Here is a 25,752-nt window from a genome sequence, read left to right as displayed (position 1 = left end):
GTGCACTGTTGAAGGCAGGTCAGTGAGTAGCTCGGAGTTCGCGAACCACGGTTCATGGCCGCTGTGGAGGTCCATGTGAACATTAAATTTCGCGATGTCTTGGCCTTGAACATCTAATGATGTCAAAAACATCAGTATGCCCGAGTTGGGCTTTGCGGGACATCTTTCGCGTGAACCCGGAATCTTCGAATCATTCTCAAGGAGGTTAGATTTTATGTTTACTAAAACTTCTTGGCCACTTACTCTATCGCCTACAAGCTAAGCCCATGCCAACCCAACATTCGGCTGGGAATTCCGGTTCTCTGCAGCCAGACTTGCCTTTCTGAGCGTCAACATCTTCAGATTTGAGCATATGGTACGAGAATCGAGGAACAATTTCTTGGCATTGCGCCAAACACCGCCTCGGTGCCTTTACATACGGTGGGTGTGACAACAGCCTCTTCATTTCTTTGTCCCAAGCGCTGGGTGCAATTCTTATGAACACTGGGCAGAATATCCACTGACCTTCTGTGGTGACTCCAGAAATAGCATACTAGATCGACCTGGGGTTGACAGGATGAAATAAGCAGTGTGAACGGTTCCTGCGGGCTCGGTTCATCCGGCAGAGAACCCTTGCGGGGCCAAAAGGTGCCTGGCAGGGTAACTAGGATCTAGCTTGGCGAGCTACCTGTCGTATTGAACTGACATGGCCGTAGGACGAATAATTCCCCGATTGTTAACCTGCATCCAGCCTTTTTGATCCTTCATTTCCTCGCGCTGTAATGTCGTCATTTACAATGGTAAGTCAACTGGATGTCACATCATTCAGATATGCTTCCTCGATAGTCACAGGCTTCCAGTCCGAACGGTTGCAAACCCTGTTGATTATCGCTGTTCCTCGGAGCCAGGTGACGTACCCACATTGGTTCGCTGCGGCGGGAGCTACGTGTAAAGAGGCGACGAACAGTCCCAGGTAGTTATAACGAAAACGATATGGAGAGGCAATGTTGAAGGTAGTGTGGTCACAGACATTACGTGGGAGCAGGGAGAGGAGTCGACCTCTGCGACAGGAGGCGAAGTCGATGGTAATTAAGGTTCGCAGGGATGCCCTTGATTGTCAGCTGAGTCCGCTGTAGCATGTTCAGAGACTTACCCACCATGATCAACACTAGCATGGACCATTTTTTGCGCGAGGTCGTAACTTCGGTGACATCTTCGCTTTTAAGCAATTGTGTTTCTTGGTTAAGACTACGACGCTGCGTGTGGTTAAAGTCGAAAATGCTGCGTAGTGATGAGGAAGTGAGATGCTAGTTGCACCGTTGAGATCAGATCGGAAGAACCTGCGCCAAGCCGGTTCGATCATCAGTAGCAAATCAGCAGAACAATTCGTTTGCAAACTAGCTCTGATTTTTTTGAAGAGCATGTTAACTCCATGGCAAGACTGGGACAGATTAGTCCAGACCTCAGCACCAAGTGAGGTTTATTGTCAGATCTTCGCAAGTTGGAGCAGCGCACGGATCTCGGTTCTCTCGGGATGTTTAAGGTTTGGTCGAGAGCCCAGAAAGCCCAGACAGCCCACTGTGCCAAGCACTGCATATTACAACGACGGCTTGGGCCGAACAGCTTGCACAAGAATTGAGCGAATGTTATGACGCATCTTCGCTTGCAGACTCTGGTAGGTTGAGAGTTGTCTATGTAGATCAGGTCTCTGATTTCCTTTATTCAATGACTTGACGGCTGAAGTTGTGTAGCATTTCTACTACATAGTCTTCACTACGCTTAGAATCCCTCTTAGAAAATATCGACTGTTACCGTACGCCTTCATTCCGTCACAAGATGCGTGAAGGAGCTTACCTAATAATCATAGACCAACAACGTAGTCAGTGCCAATGTCGACCCACGGGCATCTTTGTTGGGGGATTTACAGTGTTGTAAAGTGAGTGACACCATGTGCCACTGTTGGCGTTGATGTTCGTGTTGGTGCTACGCTTGTTGTGTTCACCGCATTTCCTGGCGACTGACAGAAAGACCTATGTACTGCTCACGTGTTAGTCAAAATAATTTAAAACTACCTGAATGTCCCAAAATCACTAAATACATACAAGATTACTCAGGACTCTAATGACACACCTGGCCAGTTGCCAACAGGTCTTTCTCTGCCCACTTCTTCTCTGTCGAAGAAGATGCTGACAGCCCCGTGGGACTTTATTGCGGAAAAGAATATCGAAGATGCCCGATCGGCCTTTGTGCGCACGGTGTTCCATTCGCTTGCGGATATTGTGGCCATTTTTGACAGCAGGCTTGGTTGGAATGGCCACGGAGAGTAGGATGTATGTTTTGCGGGTTCTTTCAACATCAGCATTTGCGTAAGGCGTGGAGATACGGACGAGCAGGTGCTTATTCGTTTCTGCTCCGTCACCATACATGCTCCCTGGCGATATGAAAAAGTGAAGAACGAGGTTATGACGATGGAGTGCATCCGAGATAAAACTACCATGCCCATTCCACCGATCCATACATGGGGCCTTGCCGTGGAAAGCCCACGACAAGTTGGCCCATTCATCATTATGGATCGCATGATAGGGTGCGACATGAGTGAGTTTTTACAGAAACCGACCGAGAATGGAGTGGAGGAGTTCCTCCTGGATCCAAACATCAAAAACCGAAAGCTGGACATCATTCATGATCAGATTGCAAAATTCCTGCTGGAGATCTCCAATCTTCAATTCTCGGAAATCGGCTCGATTTCTCAAGGCGCTACGGATGGACAATGAGGTGTGACTGGAAGGCCTCTAACATACGACATGAACGATGCAGTCACCGTTGGAAGCTGCCCAGAGAACCAGTTCGATCTCATTCAAGAGGTTTGATCGAGCAAGGGACTATTTCACAGCGCGCGCGACTCTGCTCCAGGCACACCTCAACGCGCAAAGAAATATAGCGGGAGACGATGCAGACACAGCATTGAGGCAATTTGTAGCTCGTCGCTGCTTCGAAAAGCTGATTCCAAGCTACGGTGTCATCGATGATGCCGGTCCCTTCCGCATTCATTGCGACGATACGCGACCATCCTACATGTTGGTTGATCCAGACACGTTAGAAATCACTGCTGTACTTGACTTTGAGTTTACAAACGCACTTTCAGCCCAATACGCGTACGATGTGCCTTGGTGGCTTTTGCTTCGCCGACCGATAATTCTGCTCGAAAGAATGACTATGGACGAATTCATCGACCTTTTCAGCCCGAAAAGATCAGTTCATTCGAGCTGTTGAACGGATCGAGGCCCAACGTGGCATGCAGAACAGTAACGACCGTCTTTCCGTCAGAATGCGGGAGTCTTGGGACAGTGGGAAGTTTTGGTTCAATCTTGCATCACGTTACTGCTTTGACATTGACGAGATATATTGGGAAAAGCTCCATCGCGAAGGCATCGGCGAGGCAATGCTGCATCCAGTGACCGTCAAGGAGAAAGATAGGTTTATTAACATGAAGATGGATCCATTCAAACAGTATCTGAGGGAAAGACAGAACGACACTCGGCTTTTCAAGTAGGTCTCGTATCTGGAGCCAGCCTGAAGGACAAGTCTCAATTCATACCATAACTCTCATGACAGTTGATTTTGTGCTAAGACGAGTTATGAAAGGAGGGGTTCTATGTCTAGGATTTTGGCTTCGAATTGAGACTCAAGACAAACTTCAGGTCCTGCAGCAAATTATTAGTTTCAAGCAGATGACACTTTCGTTGTTCAACAGTGGTGGCGTACCTCAAGCCTCCCATTGAGCTCCTCTGCTACACCGACATTGAACATGAACTTAGCAACAATTTTCTTCTTCTTCTGCAGATGCATTATGTTCTGTGTGTATCAGTCACTGTCAAACACACAGTGGCAGAAATTACACGATTGCAGACGGGAGCTTACCTGCTCGACAGTCCCCTGGGCAACATAACGGAAGACGGTGACTTCCCTTTCCTGGCCCATTCTCAAAGCTCGCGCGACGGCCTGCTCTTCCACGGAAGGATTCCACTGGGGCTCGACTATGTGCACTCGGTTGGCCACAGTTAGGTTCAGTCTAGAATGGTGTTAGTAAAGAGTACTCCCACCGAGTATCTCAGACTATCCAGATACCCTAAAGCCCCAGTCTCGATCGACATCAACAAGACATGTAGATTCTCATCCTGGCGAAATCGTTCAAACTTCTGCAACCGCTCCAGAGAGCTTGTTCGTCCATCCACCTGGACATGATCCACTGCTGCGTTGCCAAGCAGGATTGAAAGAAGATCCAGCGTAGATGTCCAATAGGAGAATACAATACTTCGCACATACTTATTAGTATCTTGAGACTGAACAAAAAGCCAAATAAGTAACACTGACTGATTCGACGTTAAGTCAGATTTGATGACCTTTTTAATCGCGAAAAGCTTTGCTGAGTGGCCCGTCGACGGAAGCATATCCTCTGGAAATAGAGTCGGCGCTGGCAAAGGAGAGTTTCCGTCCCGATCCGACCCGAAACTGGTGACTGGACTGGATATTTGCAGCGATCGACCGCAATCTGGACAAAATCGGAAGTCCGTGAGCAGCAGTGCTGAGTCTTGATCATCGAATCCAGTGCATCGTTCGCACACTGCTTCCCTCTTTCGACTACTGTCCAGATGTCTGTCGTAACTAGATGGTTTGGACAATGTTCCACTGTTACACAGCATTCGCATTCGGAGAATCGAGATGAACAGTATGTTGTAATTTTTGATGTTCTTGCCCTTGCTGACGTTATCATCGATGTCATGCTTAATCTCATAGAGAACTCTATCATAAAGCTGGCGCTCTGGCGGGGACAGGATGACCGAAATTGTCTCTTCCTTTGACTCTGGCAGCTGAAGAAGCTTCTCAGTTCTCCTAATGCATACTGCCCGAAGCCATGTTCGTAGTGGCTTTGAGAAGTTATTGCCGCCCTGAAAAAGAGGATCCAAAACGCGTCTTTGGAATTCTCCCTTCGTGGGGAATGGCTGCAGCTGCAGGAACGCTGCTAATGAAGCGATGTCTTCGAGCTTATTCTGAACTGGTGTTCCGGTAAGACACCAACGGTTGCGAGCCAATAGACCAGTGACAGCTCTAAAGGTTTTAGATCTCGCATTTCGGATCCAATGAGCTGTAGTCTATCAGCCCTCTGCAGACCATCAAGTGGCACGCTTTTCGCCGCACCTTCATCAAGAACGATGCGGAACCAGCAGAGTTGCTGTAAAGTATTCTTGCCCTTTTCTTCGGCAACGATTGTAGCATACGTTGTCAGCACAATGTCCGACCCTGCCAAGGCGCGAAGGTCTTGCTGACGACTTAGGCCATGAAACATGCTAATGTTCAAGACTCCCGGGTCAAAGTGTCTGCTTGTCTTTAGTTTTAAGAACCGGGACTTTGGAGCCGGCTCACATACCTTTTGACTTCAGAACACCAGCTGTCCAGTAACTCTACACCACAATTTCAATGCTCCTGTCTGCATACGGTAGAAGGCATGTACTTACGCGTTGACGATACAACGACCAATGTAGCCTTCGTATACAACTGAAATTCTTGGGTGTCGCTAGTAGTAAGAGTCGATCTTTGGAATGCTTCAGCATCGGAAGCAGAGTAGAGAATGGAAGCGAGAACAGTAAGGGTCTTGCCTAGCCCCATGACATCCGCAATTATGCCACCACAACTGGTCATTAACCTCCCACTTTCCTGGCTATCAAAATAGTCAGAAGTCCACTCCAAATAATCAAAGGAATACTTACCCGTACTGCGATTGTTCATGCTGAGCCTCTCTCTGAATCATGAAGCGCACACCATGCTGTTGATGTCTTTCATTCAGAGGTTAGATCAATGGCTCATTAAATCCATGGCTCTGACGGTTAGCTTACAGCTTTAGTTGTGAAAGCAGACCATTCAGCCGCCCGTAGTCAAAGTCAGTGCTTCTTGGACTTTCTCCGAGGCATTCGAGGATACTGGAGATTTCATCCGAGATTCTGGCTTATCTTGCCGACAGCAAGTCATTCGTAATCAGCATCTCCACAAGTGCAATTAAGTTAATTTTAACCCCCTAACTTACTAAATTAGCTACTTTTTTTAGTGTTTTTAATTAATTAGACTAATTATAATTAAAATAAATCAATTGCTATATAAAAATATATTATAGCTATATAAAAAATTCATAATAATCCTAATAACCTAAAGTTATTACTAAGTAGTATAACTCCCTTCTTTAGCTAGTTCTTTATTAATTAGAGACTCTCTATAGTACTAAAGCTTATTATAAACCTCTATAAAGTAAGGGTTAACTTAGCTTAACTAAAAGCCTTCTTATAATTAGTAAATATTACTAATATAGTAAAGATATTAATAATAAGCTAATAGAATACTAGGAATATCTCTAACTACTATAGCTACTATATAATAAAATTATTAATAGTATTTAGAAGTTTTTAGAAGAAAATATTAAGCTTATTAATTTAGAGTAGTATTTAGTAGTATTAGCTATTAACTTATTACTAGAAGTAAATATTATTATTACTTTAAGCTTTAGGATTAATAAGATATTATATTAGTATTACTTCTAACTTAGTTAATATATTTTCTAGCTATTCTTTATAATACTACTTATTAAAATAGTCTATAAAGCTACTTAGAGTATTATTAACTTACTCTTTTTAGTAATCTTCTTATTAAGTATTATATAAGTATAATATACTAAATAATAAATATAGAATAATTACTATAGAAAAGAGTAGTAAGTCTCCTATTAACTTATAATACTTTTATAACTTCTATTAAACTTATTTAATATTACTATAGAAGAAAACTTATTATCTCTTATTAAATAAATTAAATTATAAAGCTAATTATAAAGTTAATAATATTTAGTCTTTATAAATATAAATAAAGAGGGCTTATATATAAAATTAGTAGTAATAACTTTAGCTTAAATATAACTATAACTACTATAAGTAATCTTTAAGATTATTATTAGTAAATAGAGAGATTATAGCTTTATAATATATCTTTTAGTTTAGTAAATAAAAAAGAAAATATTTAATACTTATTATAACTTCTTAAAATTAACTATAACTATTACTAATACTTTATCCTTTATATCTCTTTATCTAATAGTAAAAAAGCTCTAAAATTATACTTATTTTAGTTAGTACTTTCTAGTTATCTAAAAAGAGAAAGTTTACTTCTAAAATATATTATTTAATATCTATATTATTATTACTTAATAATATAAAGTTCTAAATCTCTATTTTCTTCTCTATAGCTCTCTAAATTATAAGATATATATTATTCTATTAAGTATTATTATTTAAGATAAAAAAGGCTTCTTAGTATAACTTTAAGAAAATCTAAAAGTTCTTAAAGTTTTTATTAATATTTACTAAAGTTTTTTAATACTATTTATAATATTATAATAATAACTAAATAAACTTAATAATATTATAAAGCTAGCTAATAAAACTAATCTTCTATTAAAGCTTAAGATCCTCTTTATACTAATCTATTAACTAATAGTAATCTAATTTAGCTTTAAAAGTCCCTTTATTAGTACTAAAAAGGAATACCTAAGTTATAAGATTAAGGATATAGCTATAATACTATATATATTAAGCTTTTATATCTATTTCTATTATTTCTAAGTTAAGGTTCTAATAGAAGGCTTAGAAATAGCTATTATTAGTTATAGTATTATTAGAAACTACTACTCTAATCTAATCTTAAATCTAATACTAATTAATAATATTAATAAAGGTCTCTAAGAGGGTAATACTACTATAATTACTATAATATTAATAGAAAGCTAAAAAGTAGGATTATAAAGCTTTATATTTATTAATAAAATAATAAATAATAGCTATAAAAGTATAAATATTTAAAAATAACTATAAATTAAATAATAAATAGATTTTTAAAGCTACTAAGTAAAATTCTATTATTAATAGCTTCTCTCTATATTAGTAGATATTATCTAAATAGTTATAAATAGATATATACCTTTATAGTATTTTATTAATAATCTCTATACTATAGTACTATAATACTTATTAGAAATAAGTATCATTGTCAACGAGGCTGACAGCCACAATGGGCGAGTTGGGGTCGGCGCGGGCAGTTATTCCGGACCCTTGGGTACGTATACTGCGAAGCTACTGGACTGGGCACTGACCGAGGTGCTTTTACTGCTTTTTCCCCTACTGTGAAAACCCCTACTGGGTGGGCTCGAAACTTCCTCAACATTAGAAATAAGTATTCTTAAAATAAAAGAAGGGGAAATTAGTAGAGATAATAGTAACTATATAGAGATTATATAAAGTTATTACTTTAGCTTTTAGAATATTTAAATTATTAAACTAAAACCTCTTTAGTAATAGAGAAGTTAATATATATATTAATAATAGAGGAGTAATATTATTAGAGTTTTTATCTAAGTAAGGAGAGATCTTATATATATTATAAGTACTTTAATATTATTAAAATATAATTAATATAGAGAGAAAGCTAAAATAACTATACTAAAATAAGTACTTTATAGAAGTAGATATAGTAGTAATACTAAAAACTCTTAGACTACTTTTTAAATTATATTAATTATAATTCTAAAAAGACCCCTTAATATAACCCTAAATAACCTTAATAAAGAAAATACTATAATCTTAAATCTAGCTAGATTAACTCTACTTTTACTTTTATAATAGCTATACTTTAAGTATATACCTCTTATTATTTATAATAATCTATATAAAATTATTAATTATAGGATTTAAAGGAATAATAGTAATAAAAGTATTTATAATCTATATAAAGATTTAGAAGTATAAAGTACCTAAAATAGTATATATATTAGTAATTAATAATAAAGTAATAATAATAGTAAATATCTTTAGTTTAAAGATAATAAAAGTAATAATATATATAAATAATAAGAATAAGATAAAATACTAAATATCTTTTATAAATAATATCTAATCCTAATAATATTTATATTATTTAATTTACTATAATTACTTCTATCTCTCTAAAAATTTTAAAAAAGATTAGCTACTAATTAATATTATAAAAGTATTTTAAAAAGCTTTATTAAAATATATAGTAATTAAGAAGTTAGTAATAATAGTATATTTCAGTAACTAGGTATACCTAAATAAATAGGGCCCTAACTAATCTATAGCTTCCTATTAGCTAGATTATAAGATATTAAGTTAGTTAATTTAATTAGAGGGGGTTAAATTAACTACTTAAGGGATAGAGATAGCCTTACTTTAACTACTTAGGTTAAATAGTTTATTAATCCGATTGCACTTGCAGAGACGCTGTTCATGATGCTGACCAGCGCTTTGGTATCTTCCTCATCTTCCGAAAAATTCCAGAAATGCGGATTGCAGTAGTCGATTTCTTTAGGCAGGCTCTTAGGATGCTGCAAGAATGCTGAGGCTGCAGACAGCTTATGTCCAATCTCCTCTGCATCTGATGGTTAGCCATAAATATTGATTGAGAGCGCGACGGATTCCACTTTTCTTGTGTTGCCCTTCTTTCGTTTGATTATCGCCGTCTTTTCCACCACGCCGTGGAATCGAACAGGATAGACATCGTCAATAACCCGAAGCTGGGCACTACAATGAGCGTCAAGTGCCGCAAATGAACCGTCCTTATCTGGCCAACAAAGGGTGTATTGACCTTCGCTGCTGCGTATGTCAAAAACAAAGACGTCGTCGCACCCGAGAGACTCTACGAAGGTGTGCTCGTCAAACCTGTACTGGTCATGGTAAGGTAGAGCAAAGCCGTCATACAACTATTGATGATGAGTTTACCAGCTTTATGATCCAAATTCGCAGACGGAATAGACTCACTGCGCCAAAGCAAACTCCTTTGCTCACCCCTCGCTCGCCATCACTGTCGTGAAATGCCTCGTCAAATGATCTTTCCATGGTGCTTTAGACGTTGAAGCGCACATAGAACCACATTGGGGGAGGGGGTTTGAGGTGATTTTCTAAGTCATTAAATCAGGCTGCCGCCCGACCGGAGAACTCGGCGCTTAATAAAACCTACCCCAGCTGACAGCCACAACCGCTGGTATTCGCAGCTCCCGAGGTATGGCCGGTCATTGACTCAATGTAACCCCCTGGATCTGCGGGCAGTGCGCAAGGCGTTCTCATCGGATCCTTCAGTACCACCAGGCTAACCGCTTACACCGGCTGCAAGAGCCGGCTGCAAGAGAGCCCAACACCACCAACTACCTTATGTATGCGCACCCAACCCAACTTTCCACGAAACACCACCCCCCCCATTCCTTTCCCCTCTTCTTAGCTTTCAAGTATGCGCTCATCTGAATCTCTCTTCCCTAAACACTGCCTTTACTGATCGCGCTGCGATCCGGAAATCTTTGGACCCCATTCGGGATGGATCCAGAGTCAGAAACAAAGGCTGGTTTTCAGCGTGCTGCTGACCGGTTCAAGGCATCTGTGCCACCAAAGATTTTCAGCGAGTTTTCTCAACGGAGTAATAGTATTTCGTCGCTTAAGGACGAGATCAAGACAATACAAAAAGAACATGGAGCCAGCGGGTCTCTTCGCAATATGCCGCGATTGAGACGGTTCATCGAGGCCATGACTCAGTTTGGCCAGGTGATTGAAGTTTTTGTCAACGCCAATGACTTCGTTTGCTTCATCTGGGTATGTCAGACTAGTTTCAGTCTTAGTACGCAACACTGATACGTTCGATTACGTGAAAGGGTCCAATGAAATTCTTACTTGGGGTGAGTACTGTTGGAACAGCTGTCAAGGTGCCCCCTTGTCACTTAAGCTTCATAGGTCGCAAAGACCCATCTTGACACATTTGATAAGCTTCTCGACGCATACGCACAGATTGGCGATGCTATACCCGGTCTTTCGGTGTATAAAGGCGTATTTGATCAGCATGAAACTCTTAAAGTGGTTATGCAAGATTACTTCTCTGACATCCTACGATTCCATGAGGAGGCGATCAAAATCTTCGCACGTTCAAGTGAGTTCGTCCTTAATCTATACTTCTTCATTGGTTATGAATACTTAATTATCCAAAAGAAATGAAGGATTTGTTTCATGCCGCTTGGAAGACCTTCGATTCTCATTTCGGCCCCATCCTGCAGAGTCTGCGAAGCCGGCGAGAATTGCTAGAGAGCGAAAAGCTCTCGGCATCTCTGGAACATGTCCATATCATTCGAAGGAGAATCGAAGAACTATACAAAGATCAGGTAAAGGCCGCTGACATGCAAGCACTAGAGACACACAGGTCGGGAATGGCACGAATCAAGGAAATGCTCCGGCCTCCGACCTATTTCGAAGACCAAGCCGCTGCATTTCGCAGAAGGGAAGCGCCAGGGACAGGCGAATGGATCTTTGAAGAACCTCGATACATTTCTTGGGCTGACCCCAATACCCCTGGCCACTCAGTCCTGTATATCAATGGCATACCAGGAGCTGGTCGGTGCAGACCTGCGAAGCTACCTAACGGTCATTTCATGCTGACTTTTGTCACTTTTAGGGAAGTCAACATTAGTCTCCCTCATAGTCCGAAGACTCTTAGAGACCTATGTCGAACAGAAGACGCCGCATTCTGTAGCGTATTTCTACTTCAAGCACATGAAGTCAGAGAAGAACAACCATCAGAGCTTTCTTCGAGCTATTCTCAGCCAGCTTATTAGCCAAGACGCCATGGTGTTACAAGAGGTTTCGGCAGAACTACAATACGAGTCTGACGAGAACTTTCAGTCGCAGTCAAACCTTGAAGCCCTCACCAAAACGGCTCTTGAAGGATATGGTGTTTCATTTCTTGTCCTCGATGGGCTGGATGAATGTGATAGTCAAGAGGCATGCATTACAATTCAATGGCTTGTTTCACTTGTCGAGGGTAATCGAGCTCTTAACAAGGCAGATCTGCGAGTTATCATATCCTCACAGAGAGACGGATTGGTGGATAGGCAACTCTCATCCTATCCGGCTATCTCACTGGAGTCTACGAAGCACCAAGCCGACATTGAGCAGTACTGCTTGCATTATGCAAAACGGTTTCGACAGAGGTTCCCTCTAAAGAACGATCTTGAAAATGCCATTGTTCTCTTGGTCCTTGACGGAGCGCGAGGCAAGTATATAATCGGTTCAGAATACAAATCAGTACTGACGCAACCAAGGGATGTTTCTCTATGCTCGGCTTGTTCTAGACTTTTTGATCAACCAGGTCAGTCTAGCGAAGTTGAAGAAGCAACTAAAGCCGGGAGTATTCCCAAAAGAACTCAATACTGCGTAAATAAGACACAGATTTTGCCTTATGTAGAATGCTTCTGACCGGTTTTAGGTACGCGCGAATAGTGGCCAATATCTCGCGAGGGAAACACGAATCACAGCGGAAGGCAGCAAAGAAAATTCTAGGGTTTCTGGTCGCTTCAAAGCGTGATTTAAAATGGCGAGAGATACAGTCCCTGTTCTGCATTAAAACTCGTCCTGGGACAGTCGACCTTGACGAGCGGTTGCAAAACGATGCCAAAGAGCTTTGTGGGTCTCTTGTGGACACCCACGGCCTGGCTGCGGCACCAAGTGACCCTGAAAGTATCGTTCAAATTGTGCACAGTACTGCTCGGAGGTAAGGAGCGAGAGAAAATCAGAAGGTCAAGGCTAATTGCATTACATAGATACCTCATTGAGGAGAAAATAATTAACGAAACTCTGGCAAATGCTCGACTATTGTCGTTCTGCTGCAGGTATCTGGTTTCGCCGCCTTTTGCCCACACTAATCAGTTGGATGTGATATCTTTGCATGCTAGACAGGCGTACTACTCTATGCAAGACTATGCCGTTGCAAACTGGTACGGTCATCTCCAAGCCCTCGGAGACAGGAACCTGGGAGGGTCCGACGAAACTCCCAAACTTGCGCGGCAATTAAGAAAGGCAACCCGTGCAACCCGACGCTTTCTTACAGAGTATGGTTCTTCAATGCGACTTATTAAGAATATTCGACATTGTCCTACCCCACGGGAAATACTAGGCAATCTTCCGCAGGGTGAAAAAGATCTAGTATCTTTCTTGGATTTTGAACAACGGACGACCAAGATTCGACGAGAGATCGAAAGCCTAGAGCATCTTCCCGACGAAGAGAGGATTGTCTTGGAGTGGCTGTACGGCCCGCTCCCTACCTTCAAATGCCCCAAGCCCGCATGCTCGATGTTTTCTGAAGGCTTCGCTACGGCACAGGAGAGAGACAAGCATGTTCAATGCCACGAACGTCCATTTCTCTGCAACGTCGAGGACTGTTTTGGTTACATTCTTGGCTTCGTGTCGGCGGAAGCTCTTCACCAACACCAAGCAAAGTACCACTCGGAGGCGCCGACATCTTCACTGTTTCCATGGGTAGAAAGTCAAAAGAACGCAAAAAGTGTCCATACAAAAAATCTCAGAACTGCGGTATATTCTGGTCATCTCCATCGCGTTATCGAATTGCTAGACGATGGGGCAAACATTGACAAGAGGTGGAATGGTTATGAGACCCCCTTGTGGGTTGCCGCAAATCGCGGTGACTATGACATCTGCAAACTTCTTATCGAAAGAGGCGCGACTCTTGGAAAACCAAAGTCATACCACAGCTGGCAAGCAACGCGACCAAATGCAGATGGAATGACTTCATACACCCCACTAGCAACAGCTTGCGACCGGGGGTTCATCAAGATAGTGAACTTGATTTTGAGCGCCCACGTCAAAACCGACACTCTAGGCGACTCAGCTATCCACATTGGGTTTATCAAAGCCGTCACAAGGGATCGACGGGAAATAGTTCGCTTGCTTCTGGGCTCTTACGACTTCATGGATGAAGAAGGTGCCGGCAACTTTCGAGGAAATCCCGTCCGGGAAGCATGTCGGCGAGGCCACGTTGACATGTTAAGTTTGCTGCTCCAAAACGGCTTTCAATCAAAGGCCGACAATACCTGCATAGGAGAGTGCATGCGGAGCCAAAGAAAAGGGTATGATTGGCAAAGGAAGAAAATGATCTTGAAAACTTTGCTCTCGGCCGGATGCCTGGAGGAGGGTATACATCCTGACAAAATCCTAAATGCAATCGTCATTCGGCAGCCATTGATCGCCGCTTTGTTCTTATCACATTCCAAAACGGAATTGGCAACGGAAGACTTGACATATTTACGAGACATTTCAGATCGATTTCCAGGAGTTGTGAAGCTCATCGACAAGCGGCTTGCCGTAGAGGAAAACAACGCAATACCTCTCCTCTTCAGAAACAATACTGGTAGTAGTTGAAGAAATAAGTAGCTACAAGACTGATAGGGGGCAGGGAATAGCCTTTGTCTACAATCGACGCGACAGCACAGGTGCTTTGTATTATGGTGGATGACTCTCATATTATAGTTAAATTTACGTGTCTGTTTTCCTCTAATTTTGCATTCGCGGCTAGCTTACATCACGTTTCAGCCTTTATGCGTCTTCTCTCGTTTACTTCTGAGCTTCTGCTAAGACTGCAGCCTCATGTTTTGATCAGAAAGGCAAATTATAATACTCCCCTCAGGAGAGCTTTATCATGAATTACAATCTCGTTCAACTGTATCATCGTCTTCATCACTTTATAATCACGTAAACATACCTGTCGGCAAGAGACTATACTGATCACGAAGCTTCTTACAACGACCTAAAACGAACAGATCCACTTGAGGCAAAGCCCGGTATATTGAAATCTACTCAACCCATCATTACCCTCCTCCCCTCAACCCAAATGAAAACTCAGAAAAGGGAAGAAAGGACACATACACGATTACGCTTTACAGATATGGGTTAGAAAGATGCATAGAGCACGCACCGCGATATACGGTGACTGGTCCATCCATCTCCAACCCGTATTTGTAAAGCGTAATCGCATATATCCTTCCCCCCTTCCCTCAGTTTTACCACAAATCTCCATCGCCCGAGACTCGTTACACACCACCACTACCACCGCCAGAAAACAAGTCGAAAGCCCTTCAACACCTATAACAGCATAGAACAATAAAACAAAGTCATACCTTCTACATGTACCCAATAATACACATTTCGCAAAGGAGCCATGCAGCAGTGCCATTACGCCGTGTCTTCTTTCTTTTTCGTGGGGAACATTTGTCTCACTCTTCTCCTTTGATCATCATCAATCCGTCTTTTCGTCCCGGCTCGCTTCTGAAAATGAACTCTCTACACCATATAAACCCCTCTCAAACCATGGCAATAATGGATTTGTTTATCCACCTTCTCTGAACTCAAATTTCGCGCGCTGGCCAATCTTGGAAACCGAGCAAGCAATTCTATTACACCTCCTCACCGGCGACTGACTCGTAACCACCCGCTCTGCGTCGTCCCCGGCTCATGTTCATGAGAGATGGGCTCTCGTACATGGCCGTGTAGTTGATGGGCTCACCAGCCAGCATAGCCGAACCGTTCTCGCGAGGACCAAAGGTAGGCGCGGGATCGCACCAGAAGTCGCGGCAGTTGGCCATGCAGCCGTTGGAGTAGGGGTTCTTCTTTCTGCGCTTGTTGCCGGTGGCGGCGCCACGACCGCGGATGGTCTCGATGAAGGGGTCGACGCCGAGAAGACGGGCCCATTGCTGGAGGCGACCACCCTTGTGCTTGTGGGCGTGGCCATGGCCATGGGTCTCGGGGGTTGCGAGGGAGGGGTGGTTTGGGTCGAGGGGAGTGCCGGTCGAGGTGAAGGCGGGGGTGATGGAGCCGTCCTGGATACCGAACATGTTCTCATAGGTAGTCATCGCGCGGGAGACTTGGACGAACTGAACGAAGAGCAGCATGCCGACCCAGGTGAGTTGGAGGGAGACCCAGACGGTGAGGATCGCGGTGTAGCCATCGGCGTTGACGACCTTGCAGAGGCCAGGGCTGAGGAAGTTGCAGCTGTCGGAAGCCTTGGCTGAGATGTCGGAAAGGTCTGTGCGAGAGTTAGATGGCGGATCTGAGGATGAGGCATGAGCCACTTACAGTCGTAGACAAGGAAGTCAAAGGAGATGATGCCCAAGGTCAAGCTGATGAGGTACAAGAAAAAGTGGCGGTGGTTGTTGACGCCAACACAGTTGTAGACCCAAGGGCAGTGACTAAGGAAGTCAGTAAGCAGTTTGACTGTAAGACTTTTGGATAAACTGACTGGTCGTGCTTCGCGACACACTTCTGGCAACGCTTGCAGTGCTTGCTGCGGAGAGGGGTCCTGATCATGCACGTAACACAAAAGTTTGACTCATCAAACTTCCACAGCTTAAGCAGCTCATCAATGACGGCCTTCTGCTCGGCGATGCCATTCATCTTGGGGACGAAGCCGGGGTCGTAGCGCATAGCGGCGGCATAGAAGTAGGCAGTAAGGGCGAGGAAAGTTCCAAAGAGCAAGTTCAACCACCAGTGAGACTGAGTGGCGGCAGATCCAGTGGTGCCAGGCAAGACGGTCGTCAGCCATCTAAGGCCAGTCCAGAACACGGAAGCGGCAAAGATACCTGCCAACCAGGGCTACAATTGTCAGCATTAATGTCGCATAAGAGACCAAAGACACTCACAGTCTTATGGAAATGCTTCATATCAGGCGGCGCAAACTCAATGACCTGTTGCGCGCACCATTGGATGCTGTATCCCACTATCACCGCAAAGAACACGCCCGCATACACCGGCATGCTCCCCAGTATGGTGATGATAGACCACACCAGCACGAACGGCCAGAGGAACAGGAACTTGGTGACGAATCCCCTCTTATCCTGGCGGAGGAAGCGCGCGCCAGGGAAATGCGGCTCGATCGGTTGCGCGTCCTCGTCGTAACCACACTCCTTCAAGGCGCGGTGCCACGCGTTGGTCGTGTTAAGCTCCTTCGCCGTCACGGCAGGCGTCTTGCCGGTCTGCGTCTTTGCGAATCGGTCGGCGCCGTACTCGAGCAGTCTCTGTATACACGCGGGCGAGCCCTTGACGAGTGCCCAATGCAGCGCGGTAAAGCCCTGTTCGTCGGTGGTGTGGACGCTCGCGCCCCAGCGCAGGAAGAGGTCGACGCATTGCGGGAAGCCCTTGTACGCGGACCACATCAAGGCCGTGTGCCCGTAGCTGTCGAGGACGTCGACGGGGATGCCCTGGTGGAGGAGGAGGACGAGCAGGAGGGTGTTGCCGTTGAAGGTCGAGATGTGGAGGGTGTTGTAGCCCTGGGCGTCGGTGATGAGGGGGTCGGCGCCATGCTGGAGGAGGAGGTTGACGGTGTAGTAGTGACATCTCTGGGCGGCCCACTGAAGGGGAGTGGCTACTGACTCTCCGCCCTTCCTGTTGATCTCGGCGCCGTTGTCGATGAGGAACTTGCACATGGCATACTGGTTGTTGATTGCTGCCCACTAGGAGCCGTTAGCGCCATGTGATGCGGTTAAAGGTGGTACAAAGAGTGAACGGTGGGAGACTGCATGGAAACGTACATGGAGGGGGGTGATGCCCTCGTCGTCTGAGAAAGTCGCATCGTACTCGCCGGCCTCAAAGAGCTTCTCCATGGCCGGGACGTCTCCGACTCTGGCAATCTGCATGATGTCGTTCTCCGCATTTGGCGCATCGCCGCCCATGTTTCCCATCTCGACCTCGTTGTTTAATGTCGGCGCGACAGCACTGGTCTTGTTGGCGGGCTGGTTCGGGGCGACAGAGGCAGCTGCGGCGCCGCCTCCTGGTGTCGTTGACTTGTCCATCGAGGTCGGGGCCAAGCTTGGCGCGATTGTGTGGTTGTGGGCTCGGAAGGACGGGGGAGATTATCGAAGGAGTGGACGCTGGTTTATGCGACGGGAGGACGGGGGAGGTATCTATTCGGCAGACGGAAGCTTTTCGGATCGATCTTAGCGTCGCATTGCTCGTTAAGGTTGATGGTCCAGGCGACGACGGTAGTAAGAAAAAAGATACAAGGCCAGGGGTCTCGAAGGTGGGAATAAAAAGAGACACAACACAAGACGCACAACGGTCGAGGCGAAAAGAAACGACGGAGCGGAAAAGGCACCGAAGCCAAGGGGACGAAATTGCGTGTCGTCAGCTCCAGCACTTCACTCGGCAGCAGCGTTGAAGACTGGGGGCGCTTTCCACTAAGAAAGAGGTCAGAAGGAGATCGCCGGGGACCCTCCCCCTAAATCGGACTAGCGAGGCTGAGCTGACAAAGGAGGCGACCCACCCGTCACCTGCCGTCGTAGCCGTGATTGGATGGCAGGGTGACAGCGCCCCAAAGCTTGGCATCGGTCACGCATGAGGCCCCTGGTTGGTCGGGTCCCTCGGCCACCCTCAGCCTCGTCCCTCAGGCGCGCAAGTGTGGCTGGAGAAGACAGCTCAACGGGTCTAACCCAAAGGGGGACATGGACAGAGACAAGCTCCACCAGACGCCTCCCACTCCACTGACGGCATGGCATTGGCACGCGATTCCTTCTGGAAATCTGTCAACGACCACGACTAAAACATCGTCAATCTTCCCCCAACAGTCGGCCGTTCGCGCGCCTCGTACTCGATACGATCCCCTCCCCACGCCTCCTGTCCCCAGAGGCCAGACAACCGCAATCATGGCAGCCAACACGGGCTCCTTCGTCGAGTTCTTCGAACACATCATGACGCCCTCCGCACCCGTCATCCTCATCGGCGTCGCCATCGTCCTCCTCTTCCCCATCCTTCTGCACTTCATCCTCGTCAAGTCGACGCCCTACACCACCCTCCCCTCGGTGCTTCTCCTCGGGCCCTCCGGCGCCGGCAAGACCGCCCTCCTCACCCTCTTCGAGCGCGGCGACACCCCCGCGGCGACCCACACCTCCCAGCGCCCCAAGACCGTCGAGCTCACGGCCTCCCGCGACAGCAAGACCAAGACCAGCTTCCGCAACCACGACGACACCAGCGGCACCCACACAAAGTTCCTCCTCGTCGACACCCCCGGCCACGGCAAGCTGCGCAACTTCGCCATGGCGAAGCTCGCCGGCAGCGCCAACGACAAGTCCAAGCTCAAGTCCATCGTCTACATGGTCGACGCCGCCGCCATCAGCGAGCAGGACATCCTCGCCCCGTCCGCCAGTTACCTCTACGATGTCCTGCTTGGTCTGCAGAAGCGCGCCTCCTCGAGCAAGACTTCCAAGCCCCCTGCGCCGATCCCCGTCCTGGTGGCCGCGAACAAGGTCGACCTCTTTACTGCGCTGCCCGGCGCGCTTGTCAAGACGAGTCTCGAGGCGGAAATCACCCGCATCCGGGCTTCGCGCAGCAAGGGTCTGTTGGATTCTGGTGTTGGTATTGATGATATTGGTTCTGAGGAGCACGACGACTGGCTGGGCGCATACGGCACTGAGAAGTTCACCTTCGATCAGCTGCGCGAATTCGATGTCGAGGTTGACGTTGTCGCGGGCAACGTGTCTGGAAGCGGACCCGGAGCCGACAAGTGGTGGTCATGGATCGCCGAGCGGGTATAATAATCATCGCCGAGAGGGGCACATAATAATACAATTACATGATTTTGAGCAAAAAGAGCGTCTTTCAAAAACGTGACAAGCATGATACGGAGAAAAAAGAGCTGGGTTCAAAAATGCGCATACTGTTGTTCTATCCATTGATCAGGCTGCCCTGTTCTATGTAGATGTTGAGTCTACCCATCCGAGACTTCCAAGCCAATGCTGCCAAACCGGGGTCAGTTGATGCGACCCAAGATTCGCCCCTACCACCGCGATGCTCGCTTCCAAACGCCGTTAATAAAAGCAAAGTCCCATCATCCCTCCTCGTGTATCTTTTGCCCCACTCTATCAAATCCAATTCATTATCATGAAGGGGAAAAAGATAACATCTACGCCTTCTTGTTCACAACCCAGGTGAGCAGGTCGACCTTGGTGACGACCGCCACAGGCTTCGACAGCGCCTTGTTGCCCTCGCCCTTCTCCGTGACAACTGCCGCGCTGTTCCACTCGAGGAACTTGCTGAGCGTCGACAGCGGCGTGTCGAGCGTGATCTCGACAAACTTGCGCTTCTTGCCCTTCTCCTTGGCCTCGCCGCCGGCAATTTCTCTGGGATCCGTGACGACCTCGTCCAGGCGGCCAAAGTCGAACATGACGTCGCTGACGGGACTGCTCGCGGACGCACGACCCGAGGACACGTAGCTGAGCAGGTTGCCGAGCGTGACCAGGCCAACGAGCTTGTTGCCCGTCGCAGAGAGCACGGGGAGCTGGTCGAAGCCCTTGTCGCGCATGATCTCGGACGCCTCGGAGACGGGGCTAGACGCGGAGACGGTCATAACGGGCTTCAGGCGCAGCGCGCGGATCGTCGCACCGTGGTAGGGGTCGGTTGTCTCGGCCTTGTTCGACGAAGCCTGCGTCTCGAGGCCGTTGACCTCAGGGAGGAGATCGTTCGCGGCCAGCCAGTCGTCGTCGGCGAACTTGGACAGGTAGCTGCGGATGCTGTCGGGCAGCACGACGACGACAGTATCGCCCTTGCCGAGGCCGAGGTCCTTGACGGCGCGGACCATGGCCGCCATCGCGGAGCCGGAGCTGCCGCCAACCAACAGGCCCTCCTCAGCGATCAAGCGGCGCGCGAGCTGGAACGACTCGCGGTCCTCGGTCTTGTACCACTTGTCGACGATCTCGCGGTCCAGCACGTCCGGGATGAAGTCGTACCCGATACCCTCAACCTTGTAGCCCTCGTTCACGTGCTCCTGGTTGAGCGACTCGGGCAGGGCGAGGATGCTGCCGTGGGGGTCCGCGGCGACGACCTTGATGTTCTTGTTGTGCTTCTTGAGCCCGCGGGCGATGCCGGTGATGGTGCCGCCGGTGCCGGCGCCGGCGACGACGGCGGTGATGGCGCCGTTGGTCTGGTTCCAGATCTCCTCTGCGGTGCCGAACTCGTGGGCGAGCGGGTTGTCGAGGTTGCCGTACTGGTCGAGGATGTGGGCGTTGGGGATCTCCTTCTCGAGGCGGCGGGCGACGCCGATGTGCGACTCGGGGCTGTCCCAGGCGGCCTGGGTCGGGGTGCGGATGATGGTGGCGCCGAGGGCCTTGAGGACGGAGACTTTCTCGGCGGACATCTTCTCGGGGAGGGTGATGATGGTCTTGTAGCCCTTGATCGCGCCGACGAGCGCCAGGCCGATACCACTGGAGGGAGAATGTGTTTAGCTTTGGAGAGTCAGAGGGCAGGGCAATGCTGCGCAAACGTACGTGTTGCCGCTGGTGGGCTCGATGAGGGTGTCGCCGGGCTTGATGCGGCCGCTCTTCTCGGCCTCCTCGATCATGCGCAGGGCTATTCTGTCCTTGACGCTGCCGCCGGCGTTGAAGAGCTCGACCTTGGCGTACACCTCGGCCTCGATTCCCAAGCTCTGGGGGATCTTGTTCAGACGAACGAGCGGCGTGTTGCCGATCAGCTCAGTCGCCGACTGGGCGGTGACGGCCACTCTGGTGGCGTTGATGGACTTGATGTCGCCCATGATTGCGGATTGAGGGATCGTGGGTGTTCGGGATGGTTGTTTAGGGTATGAAAGAAAGAAAGTCACGACAGAGAAAGAGATAGAAAAGAAGAAAAAGAAGAATACTTTCTCAGTCCACGGACGTAGGTCTGACGAAGCCAAAAAGAGAAACGCAATCCTTGTGGTGGGATGGTGCGAGAATGAAAAATGACCCCGCCAACGCCGAAGATATCCGCCCACCTGCCTCAACCGCCGTGGCCCGACCTGCCTACCAGCGGCCAACCAGCCTGCCACCTGCCGCTTCAGTGCAGCGCGCAACAGCGCTGACGCTCGGCGCAAGACAGGGGCCCCAGCACCGAAAACTCCACACCGCCGCCACCCCCTAGCGGGCAAAGGAATTTTTTCTGAACTGTTGCCCCTCCAAAGGGAGCGCAGCAGCGGGTTCCCATTACCTCATCGCCTGCTACCTTGACGGGCCACGTCCCCCTCGGCGTTCCCCGAGTCGCCGACTGAACTGAGACACGTGGGTTAGAGCTTTTTCTTGACTGTCCTGATCCTGGCAACTTTTGTCAACTCCCCTGTTGTCAATTCGGCTCAGACTTTACAGTCTAGGCTTCAGAGAGTCTGGACTCACGCAGTCTCAAGATCGGCCTGCTGACGTCTGAATGAGTCTCAATAATTGCACGATAATACTTATAACTTGGTGTGAAGTTGACCACATCTAAGAAAGATGACACGCAAGTTTGAGCTATCATCCAGAAGTTCATATTCCTCAAAAAAATGTGTCGAGGCAACCAACCTCTAAGCGACCAGGACCTACAGGTTAACGAGAATGAACAGTCACCTCGAGGGCTCGTAGGGCAATGATGAAGAGACGGCAAAGAGTCAAAGACAGTAATTCCTACCTCGCCAACCAGGTATTCTCGACTTGTGGATCAGTGAGTACAAGACGAGATGAATGTAAGAGTTGTCACTTTGGAATTCCCTTCTCCGACTTATCCTCAAGAGATAATGCACCCAACCCTGCAAGATCAGCTTCCTTCTCTCCAGCTGCGGAAGGCTCCTGAAACTCTTGAAGATCCGAAATTCGAATGACCCGACTATCTACTTCATCCACGTTCTCATACATCTTCCCTTCAAAAGTCTCCATCAACATACTCGCCTTCTCATCCATATTCCGCGCCATCCTCAAGATCGATCTACGCTCCAGGATCAGATTGTGCCTGGCAGAAAATTCCTCATGCTCCCCAAAGTCAGGCAGCCGTCGCGGTATCTCAGCAATGCAGACACCGCCCCCAGCAGGCCACGCCACCGACACCCAACGACGCTCCTCAGACGTCGGAACTGATGCAAACCCGCCCTCTATCTCGTCGATGACAAGGTCGTCGTAGTTGATAGCCCCCAGCACGAACCGGAACCGGTCAAGAGACTCCCACCGCCGCGCCCCAAGACGGAGCAAACGCCTGCAGAGCTCGTTCTCGGCGTCTTGCTCTGGGAGTCGGACGGGGTCGCTGAAGCGCAAGTAAACGGCCGGACGACTATAAAACGGGTCCTTGTGTGAGGCTTGCCAGATGGAGTTGTTCAGAGGCTCGTATGGGAGAGAAAGGAAGGCCAGGTCGATCGCTGAGACGTCCTCGAGCGCCACGACGTTCACCCCGTCACCTTGGTCCGTGGGGTAGCCGAAGACGTGAATGTGCGTTGTGACAACCTCGAAGCGCGGGGCGTTTGGGGAGGTGTGGTCGGGGTCGGGCGGAGGAGGTGCCCGGGCGTTACCGCAACGGATTGTGCTGGCCGGGGGGTGAGTAGGCCCGCCTGGATGTGCGACTGGCCGGCGATGCATGATAATAATCCGTGAAGGTTTCGAGCGATTGACTAAACGAGCAAACACTAGCGATGTTTCGGACGGGTGAACAGCCGAGGAGATGGAATGAGGAGGATGAGGAGACTTGCGGATACCCGTTGGCGGCATACCAACTTTGAAATAGTATGCCGTCCACAAACACCAGGCATCAGACAAGGATCTCTGTTGGAACGCGGTCTCGTGGTATCTGTATTGTGGCGGCACAGCAGCAAGCACCGGATGGGTTTCTTGGCGTTGGTCACAATTCATCATCCTTCGGTGGAAGAAGGGTTGGCGGTAGGTGTTATTCTTATATGCTGTAATTGGGTGAGAACTCTAGGCATGATAAACGCACTGCTATATCTGGAAGAGAATTATGTTGTACTATTGAATTCATCTAGCAGTCTCATCCGCTGCATTGAGAAACATCTATCTTATTCTACCTTAGTACCTATGGATCCCATTTTGCGCTGTCTACCACATAGCCTTCCACGTCAACGATCATCCCCTGAGAGCTCTTTAAGTTACAGCAACACCACTCACGAGGCGATAACTCAATTCAGATCATTGATGTGAACTAAACTGATATCGACGATATCCCCCACTAGTTTACTCCACTTGTCTCCAAGCCTCAAATGTCGGAACACACAGCCAATAATACCACCAACAATCTAGACCAGACGATGAATTCTCTAGAATGAGCTGTAATTTCACTTGTCACAGTCCAGTCGTCGACAATGATAGAAGATGTAGTGATGTCTTTTCGTCCGGAGCTCGGCCGAATTATGACGGTGGCGCAAACCACATCAGCATTCCTCACCACCATGATACCCTCATCCGTCCGAATTGGTCCGCTGAGAATATTAAAGAGTAGTACAAATAGGAAGGGTCTCTCTGAGTCCATTGAGTTACATTTATTTGGGTCATCAGTTTTGCGAACGCTTCATTCTACCTATTCATATAAAACCCCTGTCATTTCAGCAACTGCATCCCATTTTTGGCGCAGCTGACGATGTCTCGAAACGGCAACTCGCCCAAGAAGAACATAGTCATTCTCGGCGGGTCATACGGCGGCGTCTCAACGGCTCACTATCTTCTGCGACATGCTATTCCGGACCTGGCGGCTGAGGAAGGCTACCAGGTCGTCCTGGTCAGCAGTTCATCCCATGTCATGTGTCGTCCCGCATGTCCGCGCGCCTTGATATCGGACGACATGTTTCCCCAAGACAAGCTATTCGTCGACATCGCAACAGCTTTTGAGCAGTATCCTGCTGACAGGTTTCATTTCATATGCGGAACTGCTACGGCGCTGGACCATATCAACCGCACTGTTTCTGTCACCGTGGCCGAGGGTATAGTCATCGAGAAATTGGACTTCGACGCTTTGATCATCGCAACGGGTGCATCTACACCTTCTCCACTTCTGGGACTCAACGGCAGCTACGAAAGTCTGCGGCGGAGCTGGGAGGATTTCCGCAAGGCTCTACCGCAAGCGAAGACCATCGTCATTGCAGGGGGCGGCCCAGCTGGAGTCGAAACTGCAGGAGAGCTAGGGGAGTATCTCAACGGTCGAGCGGGCCTCTTCAATTCGACACCAGAGACGCCAAAGGTGGCTATCACGCTAGTCACATCCGGATCCAAGATTCTCCCCGCGTTGCGCCCGTCACTTGCCGAGAAGGCCGAGCAATATTTGGCACAAGTCGGTGTTATTGTCCTCAAGAACATTCGGGTTGATAGTGTTACCCCAAACGAAGCGGGAGTTGAGGGCGTCGGAATGTCTGCGATCATCAACCTTTCAAATGGCCAGACTGCCAGGGCGGACCTGTACATCCCAGCAACAGGCACTCGCCCAAACACCTTGTTCATCAATCCCTCGCTACTCACCTCTGACGGGCGCGTCGAGACGAACCCGTCAACTCTCCGTGTCGACAAAGCGGGGCCGCGCGTTTACGCCATCGGGGATGTGTCCTCGTATGCCCGGCCGGCAGTCCACAATATCCTCGGCGCCGTCCCGGTTCTTTGCGCTAACCTCAAGCGGGACCTGTTGCTTATTTCGGGGAAGCCGACTGTGGCAATCAGGGATGACCGGGTGTTCAAAGAAGATCTGAGAGAAACGCAGATGGTGCCGATTGGGAAGAGTAAAGGCGTCGGCGCGGCGATGGGATGGCGCTTGCCGGGGTTCCTGGTGTGGTTGATCAAGGGCCGCGACTACTGGCTGTGGACAACGATGAAGCTATGGAGCGGTGAGCAGTGGGCTGTGGCAACCTGACGCTTGTCTCTCAGATAACTTACTTCGTGCATCCACAAGTCCAGCTGAGCTACGAGCCTTCTTCACCGGAAGCTCGTCAGTCAATATTATCCCATGCTTCCTTCAAAGAGTAGCCTCGTCGCTTTTACTTGTGTGTCAACTTGTCACGTCCATAACAAGGAGCCCATGATAAGATGAAAGGCGGCGGCATTAGAGACCCTGTTTGATGCCGAGAAGTTGCGCGACTTCC

At 47.9% G+C, this 25,752-nt stretch overlaps 7 protein-coding genes across 7 annotated transcripts; 3 read left to right on the top strand and 4 right to left on the bottom strand.

The window, feature by feature from the left end:
- Nucleotides 1-3,638: 3,638 nt before the first annotated feature.
- CGCS363_v006141 (uncharacterized protein) lies at nucleotides 3,639-5,788 on the bottom strand (the record flags this gene model as incomplete). Its single annotated transcript, XM_036637990.1, has 8 exons — nucleotides 3,639-3,683; nucleotides 3,745-3,834; nucleotides 3,901-4,051; nucleotides 4,708-5,125; nucleotides 5,179-5,357; nucleotides 5,408-5,441; nucleotides 5,496-5,698; nucleotides 5,748-5,788. The coding sequence occupies 8 exons, from the start codon at nucleotides 5,786-5,788 to the stop codon at nucleotides 3,639-3,641; spliced, it is 1,161 nt and encodes a 386-aa protein (XP_036495616.1).
- A 4,789-nt stretch (nucleotides 5,789-10,577) lies between these two features.
- Nucleotides 10,578-11,893, top strand: CGCS363_v006140 (uncharacterized protein; the record flags this gene model as incomplete). The annotated part of the gene is made up of 4 exons (XM_036637989.1): nucleotides 10,578-10,673; nucleotides 10,812-11,004; nucleotides 11,524-11,835; nucleotides 11,889-11,893. The coding sequence occupies 4 exons, from the start codon at nucleotides 10,578-10,580 to the stop codon at nucleotides 11,891-11,893; spliced, it is 606 nt and encodes a 201-aa protein (XP_036495617.1).
- Nucleotides 11,894-15,313: 3,420 nt separating this feature from the next.
- AKR1 (Palmitoyltransferase AKR1) lies at nucleotides 15,314-17,704 on the bottom strand (the record flags this gene model as incomplete). The annotated part of the gene is made up of 5 exons (XM_036637988.1): nucleotides 15,314-15,942; nucleotides 15,993-16,105; nucleotides 16,156-16,508; nucleotides 16,556-17,365; nucleotides 17,444-17,704. The coding sequence occupies 5 exons, from the start codon at nucleotides 17,702-17,704 to the stop codon at nucleotides 15,314-15,316; spliced, it is 2,166 nt and encodes a 721-aa protein (XP_036496463.1).
- An 849-nt stretch (nucleotides 17,705-18,553) lies between these two features.
- Nucleotides 18,554-19,441, top strand: SRP102 (Signal recognition particle receptor subunit beta; the record flags this gene model as incomplete). Its single annotated transcript, XM_036637987.1, has 1 exon — nucleotides 18,554-19,441. The coding sequence occupies one exon, from the start codon at nucleotides 18,554-18,556 to the stop codon at nucleotides 19,439-19,441; it is 888 nt and encodes a 295-aa protein (XP_036496462.1).
- Nucleotides 19,442-19,809: 368 nt separating this feature from the next.
- Nucleotides 19,810-21,435, bottom strand: CYS4 (Cystathionine beta-synthase; the record flags this gene model as incomplete). The annotated part of the gene is made up of 2 exons (XM_036637986.1): nucleotides 19,810-21,106; nucleotides 21,170-21,435. 2 exons carry the CDS (start codon nucleotides 21,433-21,435, stop codon nucleotides 19,810-19,812), a joined length of 1,563 nt encoding a protein of 520 aa, XP_036496466.1.
- Nucleotides 21,436-22,384: 949 nt separating this feature from the next.
- On the bottom strand, nucleotides 22,385-23,254 carry CGCS363_v006136 (uncharacterized protein; the record flags this gene model as incomplete). The annotated part of the gene is made up of 1 exon (XM_036637985.1): nucleotides 22,385-23,254. The coding sequence occupies one exon, from the start codon at nucleotides 23,252-23,254 to the stop codon at nucleotides 22,385-22,387; it is 870 nt and encodes a 289-aa protein (XP_036496354.1).
- A 1,213-nt stretch (nucleotides 23,255-24,467) lies between these two features.
- On the top strand, nucleotides 24,468-25,523 carry ptaL-2 (Oxidoreductase ptaL; the record flags this gene model as incomplete). The annotated part of the gene is made up of 1 exon (XM_036637984.1): nucleotides 24,468-25,523. The coding sequence occupies one exon, from the start codon at nucleotides 24,468-24,470 to the stop codon at nucleotides 25,521-25,523; it is 1,056 nt and encodes a 351-aa protein (XP_036496465.1).
- Nucleotides 25,524-25,752: the final 229 nt, after the last annotated feature.

This window comes from Colletotrichum siamense, assembly GCF_013390195.1.
Source record: "Colletotrichum siamense strain Cg363 chromosome Unknown KSG_Cg363_contig04, whole genome shotgun sequence".
NCBI classification, from domain to species: Eukaryota; Fungi; Ascomycota; class Sordariomycetes; order Glomerellales; family Glomerellaceae; genus Colletotrichum; species Colletotrichum siamense.
This window is presented reverse-complemented; position numbering and strand designations above follow the sequence as displayed.